The sequence below is a fragment of the Colletotrichum paranaense genome, assembly GCF_030867605.1.
Source record: "Colletotrichum paranaense strain IMI 384185 chromosome Unknown Scaffold_10.1, whole genome shotgun sequence".
NCBI classification, from domain to species: domain Eukaryota; kingdom Fungi; phylum Ascomycota; class Sordariomycetes; order Glomerellales; family Glomerellaceae; genus Colletotrichum; species Colletotrichum paranaense.
The window spans coordinates 129,389-141,628 of NW_026848968.1; the positions used below are offsets into that span (position 1 = coordinate 129,389).

Genomic DNA, 12,240 nt, shown 5'->3' on the forward strand with positions numbered 1-12,240 from the left:
GACGTGACCTAGCTTCCCGTAGGGGTTTCTGAAGTTTTTGCAGTATCACGTAGCATGACTTTCAACCGTCTTGACTTTGAATCTTGTGTCCTGCCATCTGGTCATTGACTTTGCGTCGCAACAGAGTAGAGTCTGAATAGAGTGAAAGTTCTGTCTTCAAAATAAGAACTCTACTGTCTGCTCTTAGCATTTCCTTCCCTTCGTAGGTGCAATGATACCTGCTCAGCCATGGCTCTTCGTGTTTCATCGACTCGTAAAATTCATGTAGTCTAATAAGTTTGCGAGCACTGAGAATCCCGCCAAAGATCCCGGATCTACCCAAAAGCACGCCGTTGAGTTCTATCGCCCGCCTGACCAAGACCTCAAAATCCAGTATTAGCCAAACTCTGGGAACGTGAGTAATCCGCCTCTCGAACCCGCAATGGCAGTAACCACAGTCACCCCTATCAAACCTTCCATCCCGTAGGGCACGTATAAGCGTACTCAAGCCTGTGCAGCGCCGGCTTGCTCCAGCAGGCGTGCCCGCCAGCTGTTGCACACTTCCTCGAACCCTCCGACGACATCTCCGCATACGCCCGCGCACTCGCGATTGGCCAACCTCTCGCTCCAGTTGCCTCGGTTGATCCACCTCTCACCCTCATCCCGGAGCTCTTCTTCCCTCTTGATCTCGGCTACCAGCTCTTTGGCGCTCTTCAACCGACGCGTGGCCGTTGTGGTCGTTTGCCTGGACATGTGAAGTGTGTCTGAGAGGTAGTTGAGGCTCTGGACGAGGTCCGAGGTGAGGGTGTGGAGGGCTGTGAGGGAGTCGTAGGCTTTCGTTGTTGGTCGCGGCATCGATTCGGATAGCTCGATCAAAAGGGGTAGCAGCTCATCGATGGTCTCCGAGTCCGGCGGTGGCACGAGTGGAGAAAGGAGCGGGAAGGTCAAGTTGTGTAGTTGCCGGGTCTGATGAGTTAAGTGGGTAGTAAGGGCCGAATGAGCGGTGATAAGTCTACTTTGGTTAGTCAATGGCCGCAACTGCGGGTGAACCGTCTTGAACTTGCCTTGTCGCACTGCCCTCGACGCCGGCTTGCGAGCCCAAGTCTCTCAAGCCCTCCGTTACCCGGCTGAAGACACCATCCGTAGGTCCTCCATTACTCTCAGTACCCCTCCTCGCCAAAGACTCGACGGCATCCATCTTGGCAACGAGACTGGGCAGCATGCCGGGGGAGTCAAGGTCAGACTCGGATCCATATTCGCTTCCGTCATATTCACTCCCGCTCCGTCGATGACCGCGTTGAGCGGCTGGTGGTGGCCCCAGATTGAAGTTCTTTCCCTTGCCGCCGGCTTCGCCGAGACTTGCAACGTCGACCCCGCTGTCCCTTATTCCTTCAAAGGTGGCTTCTTCAACATTAATGTTTGGTGTCCCACTTCCGTTGTTCTCGTCGTTGTTTGTCTCTTCCTCGTAGTATTCTCCTTCGTCTCCAGAGTCGGAGAAGGCGTCGGCCAGTTCATCTGCAAGATTGCCTAGCCCGTTGCCTCCGTCCATGCCTCCGCTCGCATATGAGATATCCAGGGCGTCTTGGTTGTTGAAGCTGCTGCGCAAGGGCGTTGCGGGATCGGCGGAGGACCTGGATGTTCGTCTATTCTGAGGGGAGGAGTTGACGCTGTTGTACTGGTACGAGCCGTCAACGCCCGAATGGTTGCGCGAGTGTCCCGGAGTTTGAGGCATCTTGACGGTGTGACGAGGGAAAGTTGCGATCGGTCGGTCGGCGAGAACAGCGGCGGACGTGTTCGGTGAAGCCGTCCAAGCAGCACTTTATGATGGGAAAAGACCGAGTCGATGACGCTCCGCAACGTACGTGTGCTGGCAGCCCAAATAGTCGAGTATGAATGCAATGTTGTTGCTTGTCTGTCCCGGGGTTGCTGGTGCAGTGATAAACAACAGGGGTTGTCGCATCAAATACACGGCAAGGAAGATCCAGGTGGAGATGGGTGCGGGAAGCGTGTAGAGACGGCCTGGCACCAGGAAAACAGCAGTCGTGCAAAAAATGGGCTACCTAAACAATAGTCTAGGCGGAGCAGAAATCAGTGTTGGCGGCCCATCCCATGCACACAAGTCAGGGAGTGCTGTGTATTGGCCTGGTGGCCGTGGGCGAGGTTGAGATTATCACTGGTTTTATTAATTTCAGAGGCGGGCTGGCATCGATTCGGCGACAGCGGTCCAATTAATGCAATCCGGCGGGCTCTGCTTTGTTGTTTGGTTTATCGGAAGAGGGATGGATAGAGACTATGTTGTAATGAGAGAGAGCCCTTGCGCCTGTGCGTTACTCACTGGGCCTTTGGCTTCTGGTGGTGGAGATGGGCTCAAAGAAAACTCCGGGAAAAAATGTTGTCGAAGAAATGAAGATCATACTCGTCTTCCTGTGGCGCCTCGAGGCTCCTCAGGTAGTGCTGCCGACGGACCCCTACCTAGTGCTGTGTCTCAGAACTTTGACCGCTGACACTGAATCTGAATCTATCCGGAAGGGGAAGTTGTCACTCCTGCTGATACAGGCAGTGGCAGACGTGGTCCCTGCATCTGGCCGATGTATCTTTCACCTGCTTCAACTGGGAAAATATACTTGGCAGAGATGCACGCGCCGGAGCCTCAGTCGACACAAGAAAATTAAAAACACGCTCCCGTCTTTCGTGCTTCCCCTCCATTCGCTTCCAGCCAGACATGGAATGTGGTGGAGTCAGGCCCTTTATCGTCCCTTATCTGGTGCCACCGAACACAACCTGGACGCCGCAAGACGGCTCCGAAAAGCTCCTTCCCCGTTCCACAGCAGCTATTGATGAGGCAGTAACACCGATTTCGACTCGACCTCCTGCCTTGAAGCTTTGTTTGAGTACGTTGTTCTCTTGAACCGTCTTACACTCTTTGCCGCTTGGTACAGCTCCTTTACGCTTGCCATCTCCCGACATCAACCCCTCCTTTGCCGCCTGGAGCCCCCCTCCATTCTTGAACTGATCGCCGGCCGCGCATTCACTTTGGCGGCCATGGCAACCTTTCGCCGCTTCCGTCCTGACGATGTCAACAAGTTCTCTAAATGCAACCTCGATCCTTTGACCGAGACGTATGAGCTGGCCTTTTACCTCCAGTACCATGCCAAATGGCCAGCCATGTTCCAGGTGTGCGAGGACATGAACGGCAATATCATCGGCTACAGTATGTTTGAGAACACAGCTACGCTTTGCTCGACTTGTCTGACTTGATGCTTTAGTCATGGGCAAGCTGGAGTCATCGCCCGACGTCTACAAATATTCTGAACACTACCTTCCCTGGCATGCCCACATCACCGCTCTGACCGTTGCGCCAGAAGCGCGAAGACTGGGTATCGGCAAGATTCTCTCCGAACAGCTAGAAGCCGCAGCCGACGCCAACGATGCCTGGTTCGTTGACCTCTTTGTTCGCACGAGCAATCACAAGGCAATTACATTCTACAAGAGCATGGGCTACAGCGTCTTCCGCGTGGTGAAAGATTACTATGGCGACCATGCTACAGACCCTACCCGAGACGGCGAGGATGCTTATGACATGAGGAAGCCAATGAAGAGGGACGTCAAGCTCGAGCATATTAGAGACGATGGGGAGAAGCACGAGGTTGACCCATCTGATGTCTGGTGAAGAGCAAACAGCCCCAATCCTAGCAAAAAACCCCGACTATCATTTCCTCGCAAGCCTCGCCGAGCCGTCTGTGGCTCATAACCACGCTCCATCGACTTGATAGACGCTCCCGCTCACGAACGAGCTCTCTGGGCCGAGCAGGAAAGCAATGACGTTTCCGCACTCGTCAGCAGTGCCCTGACGTTGAAAAGACGTTGGCTCGTCAAAGGCGGCGTCGGCTGCGCGATCATGAAATTTCCAAGCCTTCTCCATCAATGGTGTGTAGATGGCGCCGGGAGCAACGGCGTTGACTCGAACCTCTCGGGCACCGTTCTCGTTGGCTGCCGCTCGAGTGAGCCCTATCACGCCGTGCTTACTAGCATCATATGCGCCGTGTTTGGCAAAACCTATCAAGAGCTAGTCAGACGAGGGAAGCTTCACGAGTTTGAGCAGTAGGAAGATGCAGCGTACCCTTGATGCCATGAATCGAGGCCACGTTGACAATGGAACCGCCGTCCGCTATGTTTCTGAGTTCCGCCCTGAGACAGTACATGCAGCCTGTCAAGTTGACAGCAATGATCTTATGCCACTCGTCGTCTTCAAGATCCGCGACGGCTCGAATGCCGTGGTGTTTGCCAATGACGCCGGCCACGTTTGCAGCGCCGTCCAACCGCCCAAACTGCTTTAGTATGCCATCTATCCAGGTCTCCACCTCGTTCTTCACGGACACATCGACTTTTGTCACCGAAAAAGGCGTCTGTTGCTCCGTGAAGTAGGCATTGGCTTGTTCAAGAGCTTCGGGGTCGATGTCTGCAAGGCACACAGTGGCACCCCGCTTTGCGATGATCTTAGCCGTTGCAAGGCCAATACCGCTGGCCCCCCCAGTGAAGGCGTATACTTTTCCGTCAAGCGATGCCATTTTATCAGCAGTACGGTGTCGTATCAGAAAGATAGTGCAGGCGAAGACTATCTGCGAAATTTGAGGAAGTTCACGAGCGCATGTCGAGAAATGGCTCTTGGTTGTAGAGCAATGCAAGGTGTCCCGCGTTTCTACGCAGATCCGCGCCCAATCATGTCTTGTCAACCTAACTAGATCATCTGTGTTCGCATGAAGTTGACCCGGCCCGACGCGGGTGAGATTTTTGGGCAACTCCCCATAACAAGATGAATGATGGCCAGCAGGAGATGGCCAAGTCTTTGAGGAGTCCAGCAACTAATACCACATTTGTTCTAGAGAGGTAGAATATGCAAGGCGCGCTATTGCAATGGAATCACACTTGCTATTTGGCTCGATTTCATGCGGATGCCATCCCTGTAGTTGGTAGCGTAGTGTGTGTGCATTGTAGGGAGATTGTCGTTTAATCTCATCAACTTTTGCTAAGGCTTCCATCCAAACTTCGCCTAACACTGGAAAACATGCAAACATAAGATGGCGTTGGGGCTCCCTTAACTTGTGCTCCCAGAAAGTTTACAAGAAACAGGTGACAGATCTAGAAAGGAAGGTGCTACACTACATGACTACCTATATGTCTACCCCGAAGTGGTGGTAGTTGGTAGCTAACAATGGACACAGGTGCTTTCCTTCATAAGTTGAGAGCTCTCAACCCCGCACAAAGCAACCCCGCCGTCTCCGCAAAACAGGGGGCTCGTGGCGCGGCACTTGACGTTTGATTGGAGCCGGTCGAGTCGCAACTGCTGCGTTCATTGGCCATACCTAACCTGGGCGGATCACGATGGGGCCCAAATAACCTGTGTGCAATGCGGCGATGCAGCCTTGCAAGCACCTGACCCGCTCTCCTGACGTACATCCGGCCCTCTCCTGCAACCGCACTGCTGATCCGGTGCTTTACCTGTGACCCCCAGGCGTTACCTTCAGCTACGACCCCAGATTTCTCCAACTGTTCCCGTGTCGGCTTGGAGCTCCTAGACGTAGCCCAAGTCCAGGTACCTCTCGTGGTTGGTTGTGTGCCACAGCTGTCAGCCGGTGCTTGGAGCTACTTGTAAAACAAAGCCGAGGAAGAAGAAGACGAAGCCGTTTCTTGCTTGAGTCGTTCTCTCCTGACCTCTCCTCAACTTCTTCACCTGCTCCCCCTGTGTGTCAAATACTGTCGCCATCCTCCCTCTTTGCGAAGTTCACAGCCTGCATCGCAAGGAGGCGCAACCTTTCCTGCCTACTTCACTTTGGTACTCTCGCTGCCTTCCTTGACCGCATCCTCCTCTACTGCTTGACCCCGCCAAGAATCCGTTTGTTCTCGGAGCTGGTTCTCGGGAAGCTCATTCCATCATGCGTTTATCCTCGTTACTAGTGGTCGCCGCGACGGCCAGCGCTTCCACATTGACTCCTCCTGTACTTCCTCTAATTGTTCGCAACCCGTACCTGAGTACCTGGCTCGGCAATGCTCGCGATGCGCCGTGGGAACATTGGCCCTACTTCTGGACCGGCTCTAGCGTAAGCTCTCTTGAATTGCCGTCCACTCCAGGCGCGTGGTCTGGCTAACTGGGGATAATCCCATCAGGTCGGGTTCTCGGTAATGGCCTCAGTGCCCGACTCCAATACCATTTACCCATTGCTGGGACGGCCCCAGGATTCATTGCCCCCATCTTCCAAGTTGGTTTGGCTGCTACCTATCTTCGTGATTGTAAATTGACATGCCTTCAGATACTACAACGTATCTGTCCCGTCCTACCTAGGCGCAACCTTTGACGCCTCGACGACGAACTTGACCTACTCGATTCCCCCTCCTCCCGGATCTGCCGCGCCGGTCAAGGTTGTGCTCTCCTTTCTCTCGCCCATTACGCCCACCTCGACCTTCCGACAATCGATCCCTGCTGCGTATCTGACTGTCCACGCCGAAGGGTCTTTCGACATCAACATATACACCGATGTCAATGGCGAGTGGGTCAGCGGCAACAGGGACAACAGCATAGTCTGGGAACTGAGCAAGGCGAAGGCCTCGAACAAGCAGAGCGCTGCTGCTCTAAAGACCTGGCAAGTTGGCAGACAGTATCCGCAACTGCTCACCGAGTTCGCCGACCACGCGGAATGGGGTACTCTGCACTTTACCGGCCCCGCTGACGTCTACCACCAAGCCGGCACGTCCGCGAAGCTTCGCCAACAGTTTGCGACGAAGGGCTCTCTGACGAACGAGATCGATACCTCGTACAGGAAGATCATGGACGAGGAACCCGTCTTTGCTTTCTCCAAGACCTTTCACCTGAGTGGCAAGACGGGCAGCGAGTCGACGTCTGATGATAGTGTACTATTCACGTTTGCTCTTGTCCAAGACCCCGTGGTCCAGTTCGCCGCTGCAAGAGGACTGACGCAGATGCGCCCGTTGTGGTCCTTTTACTTTGCCACCCCGGCCGAGCTGATCCAGTACCACTACGATGATTTCTCGGCGGCTAGCCTACTGGCTGGGAACTACTCGAATCAGCTTGCCATTGATGCGTTTGCTTCTGGGTCATCAGATTACCAGGACATTGCCGCCTTGTCAGCTCGCCAGGTCCTCGGCGCAACACAATTCTCTGGAACCCCCGATGACCCGATCCTCTTCCTCAAGGAGATCTCTTCCAACGGAAACTTCCAGACCGTCGATGTGATCTTCCCTGCGTTCCCGTTCTTCCTGTACACGAACCCTCGTTGGCTGGCATACCTGTTGGAGCCTCTGCTTGAACATCAGCTTAGCGGACAGTATCCGAATGATTACAGCATGCATGACCTGGGTGCTCATTTCCCGAATGCGACTGGACACCCTGACGGGAATGATGAGTACATGCCTGTTGAGGAGTGCGGAAACATGCTCATCATGGCACTGGCACTTGTCAACGCCTTCAAGTACGACACGCAGCCAGCGTTCCTGCAAACTATCAACGAACATGCGCACTCCCATGTCTCTCTCGAGGCAGAGACCAGCAGTGCTCGCCCATGGGGACTTTCCATGGACTCCTTTGGCATCGACCGTCGCTCGGAGGTCGCTGCTATGAGGGGCTCAAAGGAGGCCGAGAAATGGGCGTCCAGATCCTACGAGTTGTGGACCAAGTGGACGGGTTATCTCGTTCGCGAATCACTGATCCCGGCCAACCAACTCTGCACGGACGACTTTGCTGGATGGCTATCGAACCAGACGAACCTGGCCCTCAAGGGTATCATTGGAATCAAGGCGATGGCCGAGATCTCCAATATTCTTGGCAAGACGGACGATTCAAAGTACTACGCGGACATTGCAGCCGACTATATTGACCAGTGGCAAGGCTTTGGCATCTCCAGAGACGGCACCCATGCCAAGCTGGCGTACACCTGGTACGGTTCTTGGACGACCATCTATAATCTCTTTGCGGACTCGCTGCTCTGCTTCCACTTGCCCGAGGAGAAGAAGTCGACCCTCGGAGGACGAGTGACGCAGTGGATCCAAAAGGCCATTGGCGTCGAGAAGCAGTCGACGTTTGTCCCGGATAAGGTGTACAGCATGCAGAGCAACTGGTACCATGCCGTATTGCAGCACTACGGGCTCCCGCTCGATAGTCGCCACCTCTACACGAAGAGTGACTGGCAGTTCTTCGCCGCTGCGGTGTCGAGCAAGAAGACCCGGATGGAGATTCTCCAGAGCGTCGCAACATGGGTCAATGAGACCACAACAGGTAAGTCGGAGACTTGAACCTGTCACTTTTTCCTACCTTGGACGACATGTTGTTTGCTGACCATGATGTGACAAAAGACCGACCCTTCACCGATCTCTACGAAACAGAAGGAACTGGTGGCTGGCCCGGCCCTCACTTCATGGCTAGACCGGTCGTTGGAGGCCATTTCGCCTTTCTGGCACTGGAGAGAGCTTGCGGGGGCAAGGCTGTCGAGGGACTGAGCTTCTTGGACGAGCCTGCATCGTTTGCGGAGGTGAATGTCGGAAAGGCGCTGGAGGCTGAGATGGTGAGCGGAGGTGTTCTGGGCGCAGAGCAACAGGTAATCATGGAGGATCTGTAAGACGTGAGCCTTTTGGCATGAATGCTCTAGATGTCGTTCTCCATATTTCAACATGGCATTTGATCAAGACTATCGATCAAGACTATCTAGCAAGGTGGTCGTACCATCATAGTCGTAGTATACTGTATACTGACGACTAAACGCATCTACCCAAGTCTCGATTATTCGATATGCTGCAACATGCTCCGTCATTGCAGTCGAGATGAAAAACATTTTCGAACAGACGACAGACAATACATTGCGCCAGTCAGAGGATTGTCTTGTCTTTGTTCTTTGATTCAGAACGTTTGATGGTCTTTGGACCTTCCTCCCATGTTGTGACCATGGCAACTGCCCCTTTGTCGATTCAAGATATTGTTCATTGGCACTTATCCCCGTATTCAGACTTTGGGACCTCAGCTAGGCGAGGGACCTGCAGTGTAGCGAGGTAGTTTGGTAAACAGCACGGCAGACAAGTATTAACAGGGACCTGCAGTGTAGCGAGGTAGTTTGGTAAACAGCACGGCAGACAAGTATTAACTTTCTTGGCCAAATATAGCTTCTCGATGGGTGGATGAAAGAAAATACCAGACCATGGGCCCGGAAAATCTGAATGTGATAAAATAACATGCATGTCAATATCCAATTCAAGAAATGCCCATTGTGCATGGGGTCGGTATGGTCATCGCTCGCGCGGGAAGTCTCATTGGATTGAAAAATCAGAAAAGGTCCGAGCTTTGGCCAACTGGCGACAGGGAGATGTAACCGTACCTATTGCAGTCAACTGGCTGTGTCTTTTCCCTTGCTGCTGGTGCTCACCCACGGTCCAGGAAGTGCCTGTCACCGAACATCCACAATTCCTGCCCCAGCACAGGCACTGGCAGGCAGGTAGTCAATCAATCAATCAACTCATGGAATCGATTCACGGATGGTAAAGGTGCGTGCCTTGTTTGTAGGTATCCCACCACCCATCACCACCCACCATCCTGGTGTCCAGCAGCAGGCATTGGGTGCGGTTTCCTTCTGGCCCATTCCTTCGTTCGCCCTGCCTTCTCACCAACAGCGAAGAGATGGTCGAGCCATTGAGAGTACCATACTCCGTACATAGGTTGCATAACGTTATAGCCTGCTGCAAAAGCTGCATTTTGTCCGCCTTGCTCATGTTCCAGTCTTGAATTCGCCCAGAAAGCTGACCATTCAGGTGCTGGCTGCACCAACCCTGCGCCTTCCACTTCCGTCACAAGCTAGGTAAGGTAGGTACATTCACCGGACCTGGGGTGTACCTGCCGCTGCTGCTGTGAAAAGTGGTATCACGGTCTTAAGGTAAGTACCTTTAGGTAAGACAGGCAATGCTTAGTGCTTTGACTACCTAGCTGCAAAGACAGGCAAGGCAGGCGCGCCCATACACCCGACACACGCACACCTCACCCATTGACCCCGTGGACCATCTTTCTCTCCCTCTCTACCTCTCTCTGCGCCTCGACCACAAACGTCCCTTCCTTCACCTCGCTTTCTTCACCTTTCCCTCCCTCCCACAATCGGCATCTCAAGGCCTCGTCGCTTCCTCAATTGATGTCTTTCGTCGTATAATTACTACATCGACGATTGTACCAAAAAATTTCCTATCTTCGTCCAGTCTCGTTTTTTTCTCTCCCACGTACGCATCCCCTTCCTTACTTCCCCAAGGTTCCCCTTCTTGTTGGGTCCGATCCGCTTCGCATCCTCCCTTCTGACCAATCGCCGCAACAGAAGAGTCTGCGTCACCGGCTTTCGCGTCGTTGGCCAATTCTACCCACAACCAACATCAAACACTGTCAACGAACAACAACTCGTTTGTTCACTAGATCATTATGGCTTCCACCGCTATGGATTACGAGGCCGCCAACGGCGACCGCTACGATGGTTCGTTCTTTCTCGATACAGACCGCCCCCCAAAGCACGACGAGGCGCTGACAGACAAACGCGACACAGACGAGGCTCCTCGTTACGAGCGCGACAACCGCAGCGCCTCCCCTCGCCCTGCGCGTGATGACGGAGACTCTGGACGTCGTCGCTCTGCTTCGCCCTCTGGCAACGGTGACCGCGACCGCGACCGGTAAGCAAACACAAAATTTCGATGAATCCGCTTTTGTCCAAACAATGTTCGATTGCTGACACGTACTGTTTTCCTTTCCAGTGGCGCCAAGGATGAGACTGGCTCCCGCGGTGGCGACCGTGACGATGACGGCGCTATCAACCCTGGCTCCAACCTCTTCGTCACTGGCATCCACCCCCGTTTGACCGAGCAGGAGGTCACTCGCATGTTCGAGAAGTACGGTGATGTTGAGAAGTGCCAGATCATGCGCGACCCCCACACCAAGGAGTCTCGTGGATTTGGCTTCGTCAAGATGGTCACTTCTGACCAGGCCGACGCCGCTAAGGAGGGTCTGCAGGGAGAGCAGATTGAGGGACGCACCTTGAGCATCGAGAAGGCTCGTCGTGCTCGCCCTCGCACTCCCACCCCTGGCAAATACTTCGGCCCCCCCAAGCGTGGTAAGCATTTGCTCTGTCAACACGATCACTTTAGGAGGAGTCACTAATGCGACGTTCAACAGAGGGCGGTGGCGGCGGAGGTGGCCGTGGAGGCCGATTCAACGACCGTTATGACGACCGTCGTCGCGGAGGTTACGGCGGTGGCGGCTATGGAGGTGGTGGCTACGGAGGTGGCCGTGATGACCCCTACCGCTACCGCGGATACGAGCGCCGTGGAGGCTACGAAGACCGCGGCGGTGGCGGTGGCTACGACCGTGGCTACCGTGAGGACCGTGGCTACGACCGCAGCTACCGTGAGGATCGGGGCGGCGCTGGTGGCTCCGGCGGCTACGAGAGACGCGAGCGTGGTGGTGACGATACTTACAGCAGCAGTGGCCGTGTCGATCGCTACGGCGGCGGCGGTGGCGGACGTGAGGACCGTGGCGACCGCTATGCTCGTGGTGGCGATGACCGCCGCGGCGGTGGTGCTGCCGGCTATGAGAGACGCGAGCGCGGTGGTGATGATACCTACAGCAGCAGCCGTGACCGTCCTCCTCGCGATGCTCCCGCCGGAGGTGCGGCTTACGCTGACGCCCCTGCCCGCTCCGAGGGTCGTGAGGCCTATGGAGGTTGGAAATCCCAACCCCAGTGAATTCGCTGTGGTCTCAACGCTAACGTGTCTAGGCTCTCGCTAATTTCTTAACGCTCTCTTCCGGAGTCGTCAATACGCCCGGTTTGATGGCGACTGACGGATCATCCCTTTCCTCTTTCCTAGTTCGATCGATTACGGCGGATATCCCAAAATTTGCGTCTCATGAAGTTCTTGTGCACTACAACTAGTATGGGATGGATCACAAAATGGGGATTTTTCGGCCTGCGTGGTTCACGGCTTCTTAACCTCGGTTTCTCGGTAACAATGACTATAGACGAGAACCAGCTGCCTTTTATTTGGGTGCTGTTTCTTAACTCGGTCTCTGCAGTCGACGAATGTTTGGCGGTCTCTATGGTAGCTATGGCAAACAATCAACACGGCAAAAAAACGGCAGGCATCGACAGGCTTTGGCCAGAGTGACAGTCACTTCCCCCTCGTGGACCAGCACTTTCGTTACACCACATCGTGGGCCTGCGGCGGTCCACGATTGTT

The 12,240-nt window shown here is 54.4% G+C and overlaps 5 protein-coding genes across 5 annotated transcripts; 3 read left to right on the forward strand and 2 right to left on the reverse strand.

Annotated features, from left to right (window-relative positions):
• Positions 1-483: 483 nt before the first annotated feature.
• CPAR01_11708 (uncharacterized protein) lies at positions 484-1,711 on the reverse strand (the record flags this gene model as incomplete). The annotated part of the gene is made up of 2 exons (XM_060495967.1): positions 484-945; positions 1,019-1,711. 2 exons carry the CDS (start codon positions 1,709-1,711, stop codon positions 484-486), a joined length of 1,155 nt encoding a protein of 384 aa, XP_060344752.1.
• A 1,310-nt stretch (positions 1,712-3,021) lies between these two features.
• CPAR01_11709 (acetyltransferase) lies at positions 3,022-3,649 on the forward strand (the record flags this gene model as incomplete). The annotated part of the gene is made up of 2 exons (XM_060495968.1): positions 3,022-3,190; positions 3,246-3,649. 2 exons carry the CDS (start codon positions 3,022-3,024, stop codon positions 3,647-3,649), a joined length of 573 nt encoding a protein of 190 aa, XP_060344753.1.
• A 75-nt stretch (positions 3,650-3,724) lies between these two features.
• On the reverse strand, positions 3,725-4,547 carry CPAR01_11710 (short-chain dehydrogenase; the record flags this gene model as incomplete). Its single annotated transcript, XM_060495969.1, has 2 exons — positions 3,725-4,035; positions 4,100-4,547. 2 exons carry the CDS (start codon positions 4,545-4,547, stop codon positions 3,725-3,727), a joined length of 759 nt encoding a protein of 252 aa, XP_060344754.1.
• A 1,365-nt stretch (positions 4,548-5,912) lies between these two features.
• On the forward strand, positions 5,913-8,606 carry CPAR01_11711 (uncharacterized protein; the record flags this gene model as incomplete). Its single annotated transcript, XM_060495970.1, has 4 exons — positions 5,913-6,077; positions 6,145-6,236; positions 6,288-8,266; positions 8,344-8,606. The coding sequence occupies 4 exons, from the start codon at positions 5,913-5,915 to the stop codon at positions 8,604-8,606; spliced, it is 2,499 nt and encodes an 832-aa protein (XP_060344755.1).
• A 1,829-nt stretch (positions 8,607-10,435) lies between these two features.
• Positions 10,436-11,936, forward strand: CPAR01_11712 (transformer-SR ribonucleoprotein; the record flags this gene model as incomplete). Its single annotated transcript, XM_060495971.1, has 4 exons — positions 10,436-10,680; positions 10,762-11,117; positions 11,637-11,725; positions 11,781-11,936. The coding sequence occupies 4 exons, from the start codon at positions 10,436-10,438 to the stop codon at positions 11,934-11,936; spliced, it is 846 nt and encodes a 281-aa protein (XP_060344756.1).
• Positions 11,937-12,240: the final 304 nt, after the last annotated feature.